The following is a 19,487-nucleotide window of genomic DNA, read 5'->3' as shown; positions in this document are numbered from 1 at the left end:
GTTTTGTTTTGTTCAATAATTTTTTCGAGTGTAACGGTGCTGTCGGAAAAATTTAACTCCCGGCGAACAGAAAGATACGGGTTGTCGTTGTGTTTAGCGTTTTTTAAAAAGTGTCCGTTTCGAACGTGGTTAGTTTCGTTTTGTTCATAAAATTATTTCGAGTCTGACTCTGCCGTCGAAAAAATTTAACTCGTGGCGAGCGGGAAGATACGGGTTGTCGTTGTGTTTAGAGTTTTTTAGAAGTGTCCATTTCGCGTATAGTTAGTCCCGTTGGGTTTGTAAGATTTTTTCGAGTTGAACGGTGGTCTCTGAAAAATTTAACTCGCACCGAGCGAGAAGATAGGGGCCGTTATATATCCGGGTGAAATTAGTTTCTTTTTATTTTAGTAGAATTATATATTTACACTTTTTACCCCTGAAAAATATAAATTTGAGGGGCCGTTGTGTAAATATAGTTAAAGTTGAGGGACCGTTTATAATGTGAACGCAAACTTAAAACCACAACCTGATGTAACTAACTTTTAAACGGTTGTAAAAAAAAATGTGAAATGTTAGTCACCACTTTTATAAGTAAGTGTTAATGTCTTTTATTTAAACCCTAGAACTAGAAAAAGTGAATAATACCCCTATTCAAACAAAAAATCACAAACAGAAACCGAAAGACGGTGTGAGTGAAGATTATGGGGGCGGACTCAAACACTGCACAACTTAACCTCGACTCTGAATGCATCGACTCCTTACTTGAGGTACTACCTTTCTTTTGTGTGTTTTATAAGAATCATATAGCCATATTTGTACAGAATAAAATATTCTTATTCTTAGATGATAATTCATATAACGTTGATTACTTCCCTGTTTTGCTGTTGTAAAAAAATTGGGTGAAAAATACTACTCGTAATAGCTTCTGGTCTTTTTACTTGAAATAAATATCTATTTCACCTTATCCACTGCTATATGAATATAAACTCTACCAATTCGATGTGTTGCTTTATGTTGAGTAGGCTGCTAGATACAATGATATTGATGATGTGAAAAACTTAGCTGCTATTGGGGTATCTCTTAATTCCAATGATGCACAAGGCCGAACAGGTAATTTTAACTAACGTAAATACCTAAGTGTTCTTTTTGTTACTATGCCAGTTGAATATTTATCATAATCCCTTAATCTTAAAGTTGCAAAATTACCTAGATTACCTCTTTTTTATTTAAAAGGAATATTTCTTACAAACATTGAATGATGAATGCCCGTGGCGGAACTTGAATCCGGATCCAGATGGGGCGGGTGTAAATATTTAATAAAATTTTCATTGTCAGCAGGGGTAAACACTAAAAAAACTCTTACTTTTGGTAAAAAAAATTTAGTGTAATTTTTTTTCCCGTTAAATCCAGGTGTTAAATCCAGGTGGGCCAGATACCCCTTTGGGTAACACTATGTTCCGCCCCCTGCTGAATGCACACAATTATCCTCCCAATAGATGGAAATCTGATCGCAAATTTTTTATTATCTTTTTTTTTTGGTTCGCAGAGGAAACCTTCCTAGCGACAACCACATTAGGTCCCACTATCGAGTAAAACCCTTGGATGATGAGACCCGTAACCGGGTGACATGCGCACATTGGCAATTTTAGGCTATTTATTAATTTTATAATTTTAGACTATTTACTCCATGAAACATTCAGTTTTTATTATCAGTAATATGTAAACCAATGTTTCCATGGAATCACTCCCATCAGAAACTGCAAGTGAAACCATGCTGAAAGCTAATTGTGTGCTTCTGTTTTTTCATGGAAACACTTGAATACTGAATATGATTCATTTATGGAATACTATTTTCACTATGTTATATGGTTTTAAATATCTGTAGCACTTCATATGGCATCAGCAAATGGACATGTTGATGTAGTGAACTATCTTATCTTTAATAAAGTGGTAAGTGAATCATCCTACGGGTTAATACATGGCTGTTTATAATAATCTAATAATGAATATCACTATCCTTCGTTTTGCATTTTGCCCTTTGTCTCTATTTTTTTTGTTTCACTTTCTCTCTATCATTAATAAAGTCGACGAACAAAAGTTACTTATTTATTTATATTTTTCCATGTGAATTATATATCTTATGTTCATCCTTGACTAGAAATGGTAACTGATTTATGTAAAATGGGTCAACTCGGGTTGTATTCCTGTATTGGATTGGTAAAACTCAATTGCATTCAACGGTTTTATAGTTGCCAAACATGTATTTAAATATTTAAACTTGTTTCTCTAATTCTTGCAAATCTTATAATTTACTTTTGTAGTAATATGTAATGCATTAAACTGTTACTAACTAAAACAGATAAAGAAAAATATTAGCAGGTTGGCACAACCCAATGCTATGCTCTATGATGTGCATTCCATTTACTTTTTCTACACAAATCCATTTGACCCATTACCCAACTAGCCCATTTTCCCAACTCTATCATTGACCCAATTCGTAAAAATCAATATGCAGATTTATGTTTGGAGCAAAGTTCATGAAACTTTTTTTTTCCAATGCAGGATGTTAATGCTTGTAATGTGGAGAACAACACACCTCTTCATTGGGCCTGCGTCAATGGTCACATTGAGGTTTATATCATCTGTTTTTTTAGTTTGAGCAATGTTAACCAACCCAAAGGAGCCCGCACTAATTAACCAACCTGGACTAATAACCGACGGTTTGGTTTTGAATTTTCAGTTAACCAACTAATTTGGGTCGGTTACAGTTAACCAACTAAAATTAACCAAACTGCCCAATTATGTGTTCTTTTTGGTTTTCCAGAAATATATATAGTTATAGTTATATACACTCAAATACATACATTATATGTTTATAAAGTCCAGACAATTTATACAATATATACGGAGGCACACGATATCATTTATAACAAAACTAAAATGTCTTTCTCTTTCTCTTGAACGCTAGCAGCCTAATTATTCATCTTTTGTTCAGAGGTTTCACATATACACATAAAGTGTCGTTTACCCATAACCGGAAGATTCACTGATTAACCGACAATCTGTTTTAACCGATAACTGGTAAATAAAATTTAACATTAACAGACATGTCGGTAATTGTTGATTATTCTCTTAGCCCGCCCATGCTCATCCCTAGTTTATTTCTTGTTGTAGTCTACAACTTTAGCTCAAAACTGAGCGACATTTTGTCACACTTTAACCTCTTTTAGGTTCTTAAGATATTGATTCTAGCTGGAGCCAAGGTATCAAATTTAAATCGGTATGTGATTTATATATAGTTATTTAACATTGGCATATTTTTCCGTACATTTAAACATTTTAAATTTGAAGTATTGGGTTTTGTGTTAATTAGACATGAACGGACTCCCATGGATGAAGCTGCCATTAGTGGAAAAATGGAAGTCATTGATGCTATCAACGCGGCAGTGGCACAAGCTGACCTTGCAGGAACTAGCATTTGAATTTTTCTATATATTTTTTTAGTAATTTTAGTTTCTACTTGTAGTTGTATCTGAATTTTTTTTTAATTCAAGGGCCCACATAATTGTCGGGGTTTTATTTGGCTCCTGAACGCTGACAATGCCTCTCGTGGGACATTTGTCAAAATGTGAGACGTTTTTTTATGGGATTAATAGGCGTTCATGAGCTCTCTCTAGCTTTGTGTGTGTTTGATCTATAACTAAATTTATCCTTCACCACTATCTTGTTACATCTCTTACAAAGTCATAAGAAAGTTCACCACTATAACCATTTCATACTATTGTCGTATTACCTACAAAACCTTTATAAATTTTACTACAAGACCTCTATTGTAATGAATGGTCTAAAAGTAGGACTGTAAATGAGTCAAGCTGCTCGTGAGTTATTCAAACTCGACTCGTTAAAAGTTCAATTCGAGCTGAGCTTAAACGAGTTCGAGCCCGAGTTTGAACTTTATTTAAAGTTTGAGCTCGAGCTTCATATTTCAAGCTCGTGAGCCTAAACGAACTTTTCATTTATATACATCAAAATATCAAATAATTTAATTTTAATAAATATAATATATATGATGATTAGGGGGATGATTCTAACACACTCTTTTTTGATCCTCACACACCTATTTTAACCTTTTACTCTTCTAATAATACTCCATTTCTTTAAATTGGTGTGTGAGGATAAAAAAGTGTGTGTGAGAATCATCCCCCGATTAATAATTGTTATTGTATTAATAATAGTAGGAAGAATAATACTACATCTTATTATACATGAATAAAAATTACAAAAATGATAAAAAAGAAATATAATAAATTTAAGTTATATAAAGAAAAATAAGATTATACATTAACGAGTCGAGCTCGAGCTTTAAATATATCAGACGAGCCGAGCTCGAGCTTAATATATTAGGCTCGAACCGAGTCGAGTTCGAGCTCGAGCTTGAGCTTTATGAAAATTAAACTAGCCGAGCTCGAGCTTGGCAATGTTCGAGATTGGCTCGGCTCGTTTACAGCCCTATCTAAACGATATGATCGTAAATCACAGAATTTGAAAAGATATTCATGTAATTTTGACATTTTATAATTTTATAAGGGTATAAACGAAATTATGATATCGAAGGGTTATTGACCTAGCGTAACGAAGTTGACTCTTGAATTAAAAGTTGCATGTTATCTATGTATATTCGTGAAGATTTTCACATATAATAATGGAGTGAAGGGTTTTTTTTTTTTTTTTTTTTTTTTTTTTTTTAAGCAAGGAAACCCTCCTATGAACGAGCACATTGGCTCTCCATAGAAGGTAAAACCTCGGAAAATCAAGCCCCCCGAAGAGAATGTTTAAGCATAGTATTATATTTAAATATACAAATAGTTTTTAATTAATTATATAATATAAATATTCTTTTTTTTAGCATTGACTATAATTTTATTGTTAATATTATGAGGCACGTTTGACTATAAACATGGAATTATCATAATTTAATAAATAAATATCTGTATCCGTAAATAAATCATCACATGGAACACGAGAGGTTTAGAGAACAAGTCGAAAGGTTCAATTGTTGGATACAAGGTTGCAAAAGACGTGAGACGGGGTCGAGACGCTTGGGTCCTAAAAAGGTCGAGACATTCAAGACGGGGTCGAGACGGGGGTCGAGACGGACGTTGACCAAAGTTGACTTTTAAATATATAAGTATACAAATGTATATATATGTACATATTTTAAAGCCAAAAACTTTAATTGACTATTTTTTACTCATAATTGCTATACCGTTAATATAATACAAAAAACTTAAACGCAAATACGACAAATTTGACTGATTGTACCGACTTTCTGGCTTTTCCAAATTTTGAGAGAATTTGACCTGATTTTTTTCAACTTTGACCCGAAAATTGACCGTTGATTGTCATATTAGACGGTTTTCTTCGAGACGAGACGGGCTAGTCACAAAACCGTCGCAACGGCCGTCTCGAGACGGGGTGTTTTGCAACAGTGGTTGGATATATGAAAAACAGCCTCAATATTCATTAAGTTGATTATTTGAAATCAAATAGTCTCTTTTTTCTTTTTTGAAAAGCAAGTAAGATGATTATATATATATATATATATATATATATATATATATATATATATATATATATATATATATATATATATATAATGAAGTAAAGTATAAACAAAGACATCGGCCAAAACAAGGACAAGGCCGAGCCACAACACAAAGCTCACGATTTGCAACTTAGGATGCAAAGGATACATCCCACACGACATTATACATAAATGGTCTCTTTGGTATCACGATGGGAAGGTCCCTTTTCCATTTTAGGTAATTTAATTTCAACAACACTTGCATAAAAACATGATGGTCTTTTAATAATCAGGACTGCTTAATACAATTTGCATACTGAAGAGTTGACGCATATACAGTATGTCAGTTTGTTGTATTTCTTATTTGGCTCATATTGGCTTGGTCAATGTTGTTGTAGTGGTTCCTTCAACGTTTCTCCATCTACTAGATGGAATGGAACTCCTTTTATTTTAATATATTTTTGTTTTTTTGTTAAAAAAAAAAAAATTTAAAAATAAATAAATAGTAATAAATAAATTGAAATTGAAAATACGCTTAAATATTAAATATTCTTCACACAAACAAATTCATTTTCATGTCTTCAGATTAGCCAGATCTGTGTCACTCAAACTAAACAACAAATCTGATACAACAACAACAACAACAACAACAATAAAAAATGGCAGCAATTTATAGTCTTTACATCATCAACAAATCAGGGGGTCTCATCTTCTACAAGGTAAAAATACATAAACCCTAATTCCCCAATTTCAATTGATTTTTTTTTTTTAAATGAAACATACATAATTTGCAATCAGGATTATGGATTGCAAGGAAGAATGGATACAAATGATAGTTTGAGATTAGCATCTTTATGGCATTCGATGCATGCAATCTCTCAACAATTATCCCCTGTTTCTGGATGCACTGGAATTGAACTTCTTGAAGCTGATACTTTTGATCTACATTGCTTTCAATCTCTTACTGGTATTATGTCTTTTTTTTATTTATGTGTTTATATTATGATACGAGTATATGATTGATTTGGTGCATTTATACTATTTGATGATTTGTTCCCTTGGTATTGTTAACACCCCAGTGTGAAATATATATAAAGTTGATTTTTTTTTTGATTTTTTTTTCTATATATGTTTCTTCGGATGTTAAGTCTACTTCTATGAAGAATGTTCTATTATCTAGGTTAACTGCTTAAGTATGATCACAAATACTGGAGTATAAAATGTATATGAGTTTGCCCTCAAAAGAGAGTTTTAGATCTAGTATGATATCGTTCTGGTGATCATCGTATATTCACCTGTTTGCGTAGATTAGTCTGCAGTTGATGGATGAATTAAGGTCACTGTAATTGTTTGTTCAAGAAAAATGATCCATATTAACACAATCTTATATCATCAGTGCTTACTGAAATCCATTCTTTTTTCACAGTTCACTCTTTTCGGCTTCTTCACTATCATTTTTTTTCTCACTTTTATGTAAACCTATGCATAAAATATGTTTTGTGGCACACATGTTGTTTTCATGAACTGGGAAAATTATAAAAGAGGATATAATGTTGCCATTTTGAGAAAAAGAAATGGGGAAGAAGATGGAATAACAATTTAATTGTTAAAGTACCTGCATTTGGGTACATACATATGATGTTGTAACATGATCTTACCTGCATTCTTCACACTGTATGCTCTTTGCTTTCAACTGATCTTTCTGAAGATAGTGCCAACTTGTACGAGTCAGCCTGTAAATCTTCGTCTGTATAGCTTTAATGAAACAATCTGCTTTCGTATTTTCATCATTAGGTTTTTGCATTTCTTCATTAAGGCATAATAAAGACATGAATGTTCATGAATTCTTGTTGATGGTGTATTAACCTCAGTGAATCTGTTGCCTCATCTGTTAGATCCATTAGGTCTTTTTTGCTTGGTTATTTTCTTTGAAACTGTCTAACACACACACACACACACACACACACACACACACACACACACACTGTTTATCAGTAGGCAATTAAAAAAAACAATTAATTAATGTTTGTACTGGTTAAGCTATAGGCCATGTGTTACATACTTGACTTTTGGCAAGATGGGCATGTCAGGTTGGGTGGTTTAAAAATAATAATGATTTTTGATTGGGTTGGCACGACCTGCAAACACCTATATATATCCATTTTCCCCACAAATATTTCATAAACAGTATAAATATATAGGTGCATTTTTAATTATTATTACAACAACAATATTATTACAACATGAATATTAATTCTTATAGTGGAGTGATTTAGGAGGTTCTATAATTTCGAATATTCTACATCACACCTCCCCCATACCTCACGTTAGTGGGATTGGGTATATTGTTGTTGTACTTTGCGCGGGTTGCAATTGACCTTTTTTCCTTATAGCTAAATGTTTTTTATTTAACCGTTGAACCAAAAAGGAAAATCAAAGGAAACTGACTCGTTGGTAAGTAGATGGTCAAAATGGCCACCTACCATGGTTGCAAACGACCCTCTCTCGTGCCGTTGCGATAGTTTGATGACTAGCACGCCCCGTCTCCGTATCGAACATCTCGGTCAAAAGTACCAATTAGTGACTATCGGTCGAAAGTTGGGTCAGAGGCGGGAAAAGTCGGTCAAATTAGCCAAAATTTTCTTATTTAAGTTTGATTTGATGTAATAAATTAACGGTGATAGTGATGATAAGTACAGATTAGTCAAGGAAAGTTTTTTGCTTTAGAATTTGTATATAAATATATATTTATATATATTTAAAAATCAACGTTGGTCAACGTCCGGTCTCGACCCACATCCCAACCGTCTCGACCCCGTCTTGCGCCCTTTTCAACCTTGCCACCTATACTCTAATCATGTCGTAGGTGGCACACATATCTGTTATTCATATTAGCTCTAAACTGTGAGTAATCTAACTGTTTGCAAGTCAATATTTTTGCAGGGACAAAGTTTTTCGTGGTATCTGAGCCTGGAACACAACATATGGAGAATCTGTTGAAACATATTTATGAACTATACACCGATTATGTTTTAAAGAATCCATTTTATGAAATGGAGATGCCAATCCGTTGTGAGCTCTTTGATATCAACTTAGCTCAGGCAGTACTAAAGGATCGCGTTGCATATCTTGGGCGATGAAATGAAGTTTTTGCAAACACACCCATATTTGTTACCAATTTCTATTTTTATTTGGGATTTATTAATATTTATATTAACAGTGAATGTATGGTAAGTGATGTAATTGATTAGTGTATTAGCCATAAATGTAGCAACCAAGAGGATTGCAGACTTCTTTTAAGATGGACTTGTTTGAAATTCAAAGAAGTTTGAAATTAACATCACTACTAGGATAACTATTTGTGTTCAATTTAATTTTACATGTGGTGGTGAATCATCGAGTAAATGTTATAAAGTATACGAAAAATTGTCTCATTTTATGAAACATCAACCATGCTTTCATCAGACCACATGATTATGTAGATTCATTTTCTCATCCTAGTAATGATAACTTGGTAATGCTAATGTACAATGGCTTTATTTAGATGAGAATCATCACCCAATTTAGTGGATTCATTTGATTTAATGGATATTTACTCAATCTACTAATTAGTGATGCATGTAAACAACATAAATGAATGTGAATATTGATATGGTATGGATGCTGTATCACCAGAAATACATAATTACGAGTATAAATATGTATATATTAATAAATCTCTCTGGCCAATTTCATTATATTATTATTATTATTATTATTATTATTATTATTATTATTATTATTATTATTATTATTATTATTATTATTATTATTATTATTATTATTATTATTACTAGCTTAAGGCCCGCGATTTCGCGGGCATTTTTGTATGGGCGTTATGGATAGTGTGATGGTTTAAGTAAAGTAGCTTAAAATATAAAGACATATTGATAATGAAATAAAAGTTTTTACACATAGATAACCATCATCAAAGACCATTAGATCTTATGGAAACAATTAACATGAAGCACACATTTGTCTTTTTAAACGGGCCATTAGAAGCCTAACAACATTAAAAAGGATAAACGGAACAATAAAGCTTAACATAAAACGATAAACATAGCAACATAGGTTCGTGTAACATGGTGTGATCGATTGTGAAATATTTTTATAAGTTAAGAGACGTGATGATGCTGCCATGTCGATTGTCAATCTGTTAACTGTAGCTTAGTCAGCCTCCTGGAAAAATGTATTACTACGTATTTAATAAAGCCTGTGCTACGCTGAAACTCACCATACATTGCATCTAGGACAGAGGTGAACTAAAAAAATGTTAAAGCTTGCAATTTTAAATTAGTACTACGCTTACTTTTTGAAAAAAATAAAATAATAAATAGTGTTACGCTTGTGGTGACATTTGATGATATAATAAACTTATTTATTTTTAGTGAATTAAGTAGAACTTTTGAGAATGGACTTTATATAAGATACCTGCGGGACAAGAATCCCATTTTCTGCCAATAACAACAGCCAAAAAACTCTTCGTAGTATACATGACAAACATGTTCTATAACTTTACTAATAATAAGCAATGCATCTTAGATAACCATTTGTGTTATAAAATTGTAATGATCCAGTTATAGTAAAAGTAAGCGGTGTAAGTTCACCAGGATAAAATTCTGTCATACTAGTTTCTGGAAATTGCCTATAGTAACATAGTATAAACCTTATTTTTTCCTAAACAATCAAGTGCGATAAATAATTCAGAAGCAGGATGAGAAATAAGCTTCCTTCACTTTTGCATAAGAAAACAGGAATAACAGTCATCTAAATATGATGGGTTCCAAGAATCACACATTCAATTTCCGTAATCATGTCCAGAAGACCATTTGTTGTATCAGTATAGGAGAAGTCTCCATTTATGTACGCATCAACAAGACCTAAACAGCTTGGGTAACAATCTGCAAAGCATGAGAAACTGTGAATTGACAAACTTACATGAATTTTGCAAGTGAAACCTAAATGTGCGTGCAGACCATTGACCTTCCAGTAAACAAACCATTAAGAGTCGAGTTCGAATGTTTGTTTCAAACTAACTAAACACTAAATAACGGATAATGCTTACGAATATAGATCAGAAATTAGGAATTAATAATTACGAATTAATACATACCATCAATGGAGAGGCTCACATCTACAGTAGGATTAAAGACTTCTTTATACCCTTTAAACTATTGCAAGTTCGTAACCATATTATAAACATTAGTTAGTTATAGAAGTCAAAAAGATACACAAAGTTGTTGTGGTTGAATTCATCTCTAGTGATTTTTGACCCTACGTTGAATTTATCAAATGTTAAAGTCTCCCAAACAGCCACTTTAGAGAAATATGAATCTGACCCGACTCAAACTAACCCATTTATTGTAGAAAAAAGTCATTAGAATCCATTAGAAACCACAAAAAGCACATGGTAAAAAGTAACTTTAGTATTGGTAAAACTATGATCTTATTCGAACCCAAAAGTGACTCTCCACCCCCCCTTGGTTATCCATTAAACCTCTCATAAGAATTTATGCATTGCGATTTCAGTCAAATTTGGTCAAACTCTTAATTTCTTATTGATCAGGAGCTGAAAAAGGCTGAATGAAGTTATCATCAAAGTACTGCTACTAAAGTATCATTATAGTAATGCTAAAAAGGTTGAGAAATTTATAATGAAATCAAAAAGTTATAAGCATTAAAACTGTTTATATATCTATTTCTATTTATAGTTATTCAATTCAACGTAAGAGTAAATACTAACCGTAAAGAGCGACTAAAGATGTTGCAAAACTTCCTTCCTTGTAGACGACGTTTTTTGTTGAGTTGCAAAGTTGTTGATCCTTATTTAAGATAAGTACCTTCAGCCCGTACGTCGCATGATAGTTTAAAAAAATAAAATTTATTTATGATACCGAATGAGTAGTATTGTTAAAATAAGATAATCGAGAAGTAAAAAAAGTTATGATTACAAATAAAATAAGTATTACGAAGTAGTAAAAATAAGCCAAACATAGAAATAAATAAAAAATACACTAGACTAAGATCACTGAAAAATGTGATAAGCTAAAACGTTGAAAAGTTTCTAGTTTCATGCACACTTGGTTGTAAACCACCTACACCCGATCACTCAAACTAAAGTCATTTCATAGTTTTTTTTATTTACCCAGTAAATTTTATTAATGATAAAATATATACAATACAGTACAAAGAAAACAGTAGAAGGCACATACCCAACTACTAACGACCAAGGCTAAACACCAAGTCCACAACCAACACCCACAAATAAAACCACCACGAACTCCTTATGGGACCTTACATCGATCTTTAAGAAGCCAGCATTAGCCACATACATGCCTACACAATTGGAGTGTTAAGCTTAAAACTTGCAGAAGCACACTCATAATTGGCTAAATCGGCTTAAGATGATTGAAGATGATTGAAGGCGATTGCAGGAGGAGGCGGTTTTTTGTTCTTGAATGTCGATGTCGATTGATTCAATTTCTGGAACCCTAAAGAGGCCGCCACTTTTTTTTTCCTTTTTCTTAAGGGTAGTTTTGTAATCAAACAATTCAAAGTTAGGATTATTAGGTCATAAGCAAGATTAGGAGAAAATTAAGGGTGTAGATCATTGATGATTAATTTAATGGATGTCTAAGATTAGTTGAAGCTTTTTAAAATGATCTATTTTTGCTTTTGTTATTATATATAGAATAGATAGATTATTATTATTATTATTATTATTATTGTTATTATTATTATTATTATTATTATTATTATTATTATTATTATTATTATTATTATTATTATTATTATTATTATTATTAGTAAATAAATCGAATAGTTAAAATCCCTAGATATCATATGACACCACATTTCTTATCCATATAACCAGCTTACAACGAAAATTGACAATTGGTGGTCTAATACACGAAACTTGACAATTGGTGGTCTAACGATGCAATCAGTGGCGGAATAACGATCCTCGTATGATAACTTTAAAATAAGTTAAATTTGTTATATAGTGACTTAAACTTTTAAACAAAAACAATATCATTTTGTCAGCTATTGCTACAATGTGTCTTCATGACACATGTTAACAAGAATTTAGTATTTATGAAAGTGAATACATTCATATTCATATTCATAAATAAATTAAAATGCATTGAGTAAACTTGAAAGTTTTTCAAATATGTAATTGATGTATTTTTTTTGTATGTAAGAAAAGTTTATGATTAATTAATACGGAGTATTTTTTTTAGGACTCCACTATAGGCGCACATGTTATCAAAACTTATTTATCAATAGATACATTTATCAAAACGTCGCCAAGGATGCTCAACATCAAGAACTCGGCAAGAAGCATGAATGATCAACCACTCCGATCAGTCTGTACCTCTTGTGCTGAACCTAACAGTGGCAATTCGACTTCAGATGGCACACGACAAGTTAAGTCAGGAGTGGAATCAATAAAATCAACCAATTCTGCTGAGGTACGTGATTACGGGTCCAAGCTGGGCCTCAAATGGAAAAGGAGAAATCCGACTCCATTGTAAAGTCTATGTCTTCCCAATTCGAATTTATACCTTATGATGAAGATTATCTCTCTCAATATTAGGGGTTTTGGTCTCGGGAATTCTAATTATGTGGATAAAATAGGGTGGGTTAGAAGGCTAATTGCAAAAGAAAAACCTTCTTTTTTATTGATTCAAGAAACAAGACTCAAAACTATTGACCTGCGATGGGTAATTGGGATTTGGGGTTCTAGTAACTGTGATTTCCTTCAAAAGGAAAGGGTTGGTCTTGCGGGTGGGCAATTGATTGTGTGGAATACCAATTTGTTTGAAGCTATTGAAACTTATACATGTGATGGTGTAATTGGTGTAAGGGGAACATGGCGTGACTCCAACTGTGCGGTAAATGTTCTAAACATTCATGGTCCGCATGATGATGTGGCTAAAGTAAGATTATAGGGAGAATTAACAAACCTCCTCGAAGATAGCCATGAACCCTGGGCACTTTGTGGTGATTTCAATGAGGTTAGAGAGGAAACGGATAGGCTAAATTGTGAAGTCATCGAATATAGAGCACGAAGATTTAACGATTTCATTTCCAATTGTGGATTATTGGAGGTTCCGTTGGGGGGTAGAAACTTCACAAGAATAAGTGACGACGGATTGAAATTTAGTAAAATCTACCGTTTCATTGTAACCGATAATTTCTTTAGTATGTGGGGTAATCTGTCTGCGGTTGTGTTGGATCGAAAACATTCAGATCACTGCCCGATCATGTTAATGGACGAAGAAAAGAATTTTGGTCTGAAACCGTTTAAAATTTTTGATGCTTGGCTAGAGGAAGATGGAGTGGATGATTTAGTGTATACCTCGTGGGCTAATTTGGTTCCTTGTATCAACAGAAAAGATTGTGAATTTCGTAACCGGTTAAAAACGTGAAAAATGCATTGAAGGATTGGAGTAAGAACAAATTCGGTGGGATTGATAGTGAAATAGACTCTTTAAAGTCAGCAGCCCGTGAGTTCGAAATGAAGGCAGAAAGCAACACTCTTAACGACACCGAGAGACAAGATTGGTTAGATTGTAGGAAAAAGTGGTTGGAAAAAGAGAAGGTAAAGGCGTGTATGTTGAAGCAAAAGTCGCGTATTAAATGGATCTTGGAAGGGGATGAGAACACAAAGTTTTTTCACTCAATAATTAAAAGGAACAACATCAAAAGCAATTTGAGGGGATTGACTATAAATGGTATTTGGCAAGAAGCTCCTGATGTTATTAAGAACGAAGTTTTCAATCATTTCAAGCGTATCTTCAAGGAGTCGGATATAGATAGACCTAGCATGGAGGATCTAATATATCCATGTCTATCCACGGATGAGGCATCGGCTCTTGAGCTCCCGTTTAGTGAAAATGAGATAAGAGATGCGGTTTTTGATTGTGGGAGTACCAAAGCTCCCGGTCCCGACGGGTTCAATATGAAATTTTACAAAAAGTATTGGGAGAAAATAAAAGGTGAGCTCTTTAGTGCAATCGGTTGGTTTTGGGAAAAGGGCGAAATCTCTAATGGATGTAATGCTTCCTTTGTCACTTTAGTCCCGAAAAAAACCAATCCATCCGGACTTGGTGACTTTCGGCCTATTAGCTTAATCGAGAGTTATTATAAAATTATTGCGAAAGTCCTCTCAAATCGACTTCGGAAAGTCATTCCTCGTCTTGTGGGTATGGAACAAAGTGCATTTATCAAAGGGAGGTTCATACTAGATGGTGCGTTAATTGTTAACGAAAGCATTGATTATCTCAAAGGTGCAAAGGAAAAAGGCCTTCTCTTTAAAGTTGATTTTGAAAAGGCTTTCGATTGCCTTAATTGGGGATTTCTTTTGGAGGTAATGACTAGTATGGGATTCGGGTCAAAATGGAGACAGTGGATATTCTCGTGTTTAAAATCAGCAACCATCTCTATCTTGGTGAACGGGTCTCCAACAAATGAATTTTCCTTGGAAAGGGGTATCCGACAAGGAGATCCCTTATCTCCCTTTCTCTTTAATATCGCCGCGGAGGGTTTGAATATCTTAACTAAAGCCGCTATCGAAAGAGGACTATTCAAGGGGGTAGAAATTGGTAGGGATAAGGTTAACATTTCGCATCTCCAATATGCGGATGACACGATTTTTTTAGGAGAATGGAGCCGGGGGAATTTGAGAAATCTACAAAATCTCTTAAATTGCTTCGAGCTTGCTTCCGGTTTGAAAATCAACTACAACAAAAGTTGTCTTTTCGGTATTGGGGTGAATATAAGTGAAACAACTCACTTTGCTAATATCTTGGGGTGTCAAGTTGGTTACCTCCCATTCACTTACCTCGGCCTTCCTATAGGTGCGAAAATGAACACCACAAGTAGTTGGAATCCGGTCATTGAAAAAATAAAATCTAGACTTTCAACTTGGAAAATGCGGTCGTTATCCTTTGGGGGAAGAATGGTTCTTCTTAAATCGGTCCTAAATAGCCTACCTTTGTACTTTTTCTCGCTCTTTCGCGCCCCGACTAGTGTGTTAAATTTAATTGAGTGTTTGAGGAGAGTGTTTTTTTGGGGCGGGTCGGGTCAAATCTCAAAAATTGTGTGGGTTAAATGGGATAGGGTGGTGTCTTCGTATGAAATGGGGAGGGGGGGGTTAAATTTTGGTCTTTTAAAGAGTAAAAACCTAGCTCTTTTGGGGAAATGGTGGTGGAGGTTCTACACCGAAACCAATTCGCTATGGGTTAACGTTATCCGGAGTATATATGGTCCTTGCGGTGGTTTGGAATTAGGGGTTGAAGAAATTCGATCCTTAAAACCATCCACTTGGAGGAATATTGTTCTTGCAGGTTTCAAATTGCAGGAAGTCGGCATCAATTTCAGTGGGTCATTGATGTTATGCGAGGTGTATATAAAATAGCTTATATTTTTACAGGAAAAACTATTAAATACGATACAATTTTACACAAGATATTTATTTATTTAGAGAATGGATATACTTAAACCTTGCTACAACACTTATAGGCAATGTACCTAATCGTACAGTAGTGTAGTTTTTAGTAAGTCCGGTTCGTTCCACAGGGAAAAAAAATCTTTAAACAAAGCTTAACGCTATATTAGTTTTATTTTATAAAAATACAAATATATATATAAGTAATATTATTATTATAAAGGGGGGTTTTTTACCGTGTAATGACCGGCTTGTCGATTTTAAAAACTTTAGTTGCAGTTAAAACCAAATATAAAATATTAAATAAATAAAAGACTTAATTTAAAGCGTAAAGTAAATAACGATAATGAAATTACGATAAATAAAAGTGCGATGAAATAAAATACAATAAAATAAAGGGCGATAATTAGAAGTGCAATTAAATATAAAATAAAGGAAATTAAATATGAAATAAAAGAATTATGCTTATTTAAACTTCCGTAATCATGATGTTTGACGTGTTGATTTTAGTTTTATGCCCATGGGTTAATTGTCCTTTGTCCTGGATTATTTAATATGTCCGTCTGGTTTTTGTCCATAACAGTCCATCAGTCATAAATATAAAGTGCGAGTGTCCTCGTCAAATTATCCTTATACTCGAAGTTAAATATTCCAACTAATTGGGGACTTAAACTGTAACAAGATTTTAATACTTTGTTTAATAATTACACCAGGTTATCGACTGCGTGTAACCCAAGGTTTTAATACTTTGTTAACAATTATGCCAAGTGTCTTTGTACATAATTTCACCCCTGTTTTAATAATTCTAGTGGCTATTAATCCATTCCCGTGTCCGGTTAAATGAACGATTATTCGTACATATAAATACCCCGCCCATCGTGTCCGATCGAGTGTATATGGTTATTTATAGGTACGTTCAATTGTAAATCTTTATATTAAAATTAACAAACTATTATTTAGTTAAACAAATATAAAGCCCATTAATAACCCATAGTCTAATTTCCACAAGTGTCGTTCTTTTGTCCAAACCCCAATTATGGTACAAAGTCCAATTACCCAATTTTAGTAATTAGCCCAACATCATGATTACTTCGTTTTAAATAAGCATAATAATAACTTAACCACGAGACATTAATGAAAATAATATAAACATAACTTACAATGATTAAAAATAGCGTAGCGTTACACGGACAGAATTTTGACTTACACCCTTACAACATTCGCTAACATACCCTTATTATTAGGATTTAAAATTAAAATTAAAATTAAAATATAATATATATATATATATATATATATATATATATATATATATATATATATATATATATATATATATATATATATATATATATTACGTATATATTGAGAGAGAGATAGATTAATGGATATTTTTTACGTCAAACTGCGCTGGCTTTTATAGGAATTTTCGTCCAGGGGATCTCCGCAACTCGCGGTCCATTTCTTCTTCAAACTCCTCAAGTCGCGGAGTTTGTTTTTACAGCTCACCAAACCTTGGCTCCTAGCTTGTCGACGGATTATATAAATAAATATAATATATAAATAATTTTAGTAATTATTTAAATATTATATTATATTTATGTGCATAGTTGACTTGTAATTTTTAGTCCGTTGAGTCGAGCGTTGAGAGTTGACTCTGGTCCCGGTTCCGGATTTTTGAACGTCCTTGCGTACAATTTAATATCTTGTACTTTGCGTTTTGAATCTTGTACTCTTGTAATTTTGAGACGTTTCTTATCAATAATTGAAACCTCTTTGATTATATTTTGTACTTTTGAGCTTTTTGGTCGTTTGCGTCTTCAATTCGTCGAATCTGTCTTTTGTCTTCACCTTTTATTATTTAAACGAATATCACTTGTAAATAGAACAATTGCAACTAAAAGCTTGTCCTCAAGAAATATAGTCTTGAAATACTAGAATCACTTCTTTATTCTTCACACTTTGTACATCAGTGATTTCAATACGGCGGTATAAACAATGGTAGTAACGATATGGTTTACAGTCCCACATGACTATAAAAATTTAGATCCATTAAGGAAATTGGATCTTTATGAAAACATTTGATCTTTTGAAAATTAAATCTAGTTTTTTTTTAGATAAGTTTTCTGGAATAACCCTTCACCGGTGTTTGCAAATTCTTTTTGTGGGTTTGGTGGGTTTCAGATTTGAAAATTTTAGCTCAAAACTTTCGGTTTTGTGTCACCCACTTGCTAACCTTGTATTGGAAAAGCAACACGTCCAATATACTTTCTCCGTATATTATCTTTCGGTAAACTACCGTCCGGTTGTAAAGGAAAGCGTTGAACAAGCAACTGTTAAGGCAATGTCCCCTGACATGCTTTTAATTATGGTCTATAATGTGTCGGACGCAATTACTATCCTTTGTAAGAGCAATAGTAAAGCTCACCCTTATACTTTTTCGGTCTGGCACAAGGTCCTGTCTTTGACCATGCTATGCAACCACCGTTCTTACGGTTGACACCCGATTTGGTTCAGGCGACCTAATGAATTCCAGGTGAATTCCTAGGATTTTACATTCAATGGTAATGAACGCATTAAAAATGGGTTTTCAGAAAACAAATCGGTTTGTAATTTTGATCAAAATATTTTCTCGTTCAAGCTCGAGTTTAGATATCATTGAATTCCATGAGTTTGAATTCTCAATCTTTAAGGTTAATCTCTAGGATTGAGTAATATCAGTCTTAAAAGCTGATTTTTGATCTTTAAGGAGATTATCCTTTCTGGGGATCTGATTCATTAGTCTTATCCAGCTAATTTGTACGGTGTACTCCCCATTGTACGAAATAAATCCTTCTCATGGTTAGGATAAATCTGACCACTTGGCGACCCTGTTTGATGCTGAGGTCCGTGGATTTCCTGCTGATTTTAGTGATGACTTTTCTGGATTTTTCATCAACCTACAGCTGGTCTGGACGACAACTTCATGACCTAAATCAAGAAGCGCGTTTCTTTTTCAAAAGACTTTACTTCCTTTTAATGATGGAATTGATTCATCGTGTAGATCCATCTTTCTTACAGTAAATTGGGTAAAACAGTTAATTATCGTCCAAAACAAAAGTATTTTCAATTATTTGTACAAAAATATGTGATATATATTTTGAATAACTTGGTGAAAATTTTCCCACACTTGGCTTTTATTTTATTTTATTTGCCTTTTTGTTCTCCTCTATTCCATTCTTAAATGAATTCTAACATTTTAGTTTGTCTCTCAGTTTATGTCCTTTACGAGGTAACAATAATTTCGGTGTTAACACCTAGTTTTATCGTTCATAAATATGTATAAACATGATTTTGAATTCATTTAATTGGAAATTTTAAAATTTTTACTAGAATTGGGTAGTCAGTATATAAGACTAGGGCTGTTCTTTATTATCAGAGAGCACTAGATTC

The 19,487-nt window shown here is 33.2% G+C and overlaps 2 protein-coding genes across 2 annotated transcripts; both read left to right on the top strand.

The window, feature by feature from the left end:
• The first annotated feature begins 638 nt into the window (after nucleotides 1-638).
• On the top strand, nucleotides 639-3,699 carry LOC139862609 (uncharacterized). Its single transcript, XM_071851224.1, has 6 exons — nucleotides 639-746; nucleotides 1,002-1,089; nucleotides 1,865-1,929; nucleotides 2,542-2,610; nucleotides 3,210-3,259; nucleotides 3,353-3,699. Exons 1-6 carry the CDS (start codon nucleotides 681-683, stop codon nucleotides 3,459-3,461), a joined length of 447 nt encoding a protein of 148 aa, XP_071707325.1. The 5' UTR covers nucleotides 639-680; the 3' UTR covers nucleotides 3,462-3,699.
• Nucleotides 3,700-6,200: 2,501 nt separating this feature from the next.
• Nucleotides 6,201-8,903, top strand: LOC139863100 (uncharacterized). Its single transcript, XM_071851742.1, has 3 exons — nucleotides 6,201-6,282; nucleotides 6,362-6,530; nucleotides 8,507-8,903. Exons 1-3 carry the CDS (start codon nucleotides 6,223-6,225, stop codon nucleotides 8,701-8,703), a joined length of 426 nt encoding a protein of 141 aa, XP_071707843.1. The 5' UTR covers nucleotides 6,201-6,222; the 3' UTR covers nucleotides 8,704-8,903.
• Nucleotides 8,904-19,487: the final 10,584 nt, after the last annotated feature.

The sequence above is a fragment of the Rutidosis leptorrhynchoides genome, chromosome 8 (assembly GCF_046630445.1).
Source record: "Rutidosis leptorrhynchoides isolate AG116_Rl617_1_P2 chromosome 8, CSIRO_AGI_Rlap_v1, whole genome shotgun sequence".
NCBI classification, from domain to species: Eukaryota; Viridiplantae; Streptophyta; class Magnoliopsida; order Asterales; family Asteraceae; genus Rutidosis; species Rutidosis leptorrhynchoides.
This window is presented reverse-complemented; position numbering and strand designations above follow the sequence as displayed.

Bases quoted from the DNA above. Each gene is read 5' to 3' on its own strand.
- LOC139862609 (XM_071851224.1), top strand. From the start codon at position 681: ATGGGGGCGGACTCAAACACTGCACAACTTAACCTCGACTCTGAATGC. The intron at 2,611-3,209 runs GTTTATATCATC...AACCTCTTTTAG, and splicing joins GCGTCAATGGTCACATTGAG to GTTCTTAAGATATTGATTCT. The intron at 3,260-3,352 runs GTATGTGATTTA...TGTGTTAATTAG, and splicing joins AAGGTATCAAATTTAAATCG to ACATGAACGGACTCCCATGG.
- LOC139863100 (XM_071851742.1), top strand. From the start codon at position 6,223: ATGGCAGCAATTTATAGTCTTTACATCATCAACAAATCAGGGGGTCTC. The intron at 6,283-6,361 runs GTAAAAATACAT...ATTTGCAATCAG, and splicing joins GGGGTCTCATCTTCTACAAG to GATTATGGATTGCAAGGAAG. The intron at 6,531-8,506 runs GTATTATGTCTT...ATATTTTTGCAG, and splicing joins TTGCTTTCAATCTCTTACTG to GGACAAAGTTTTTCGTGGTA.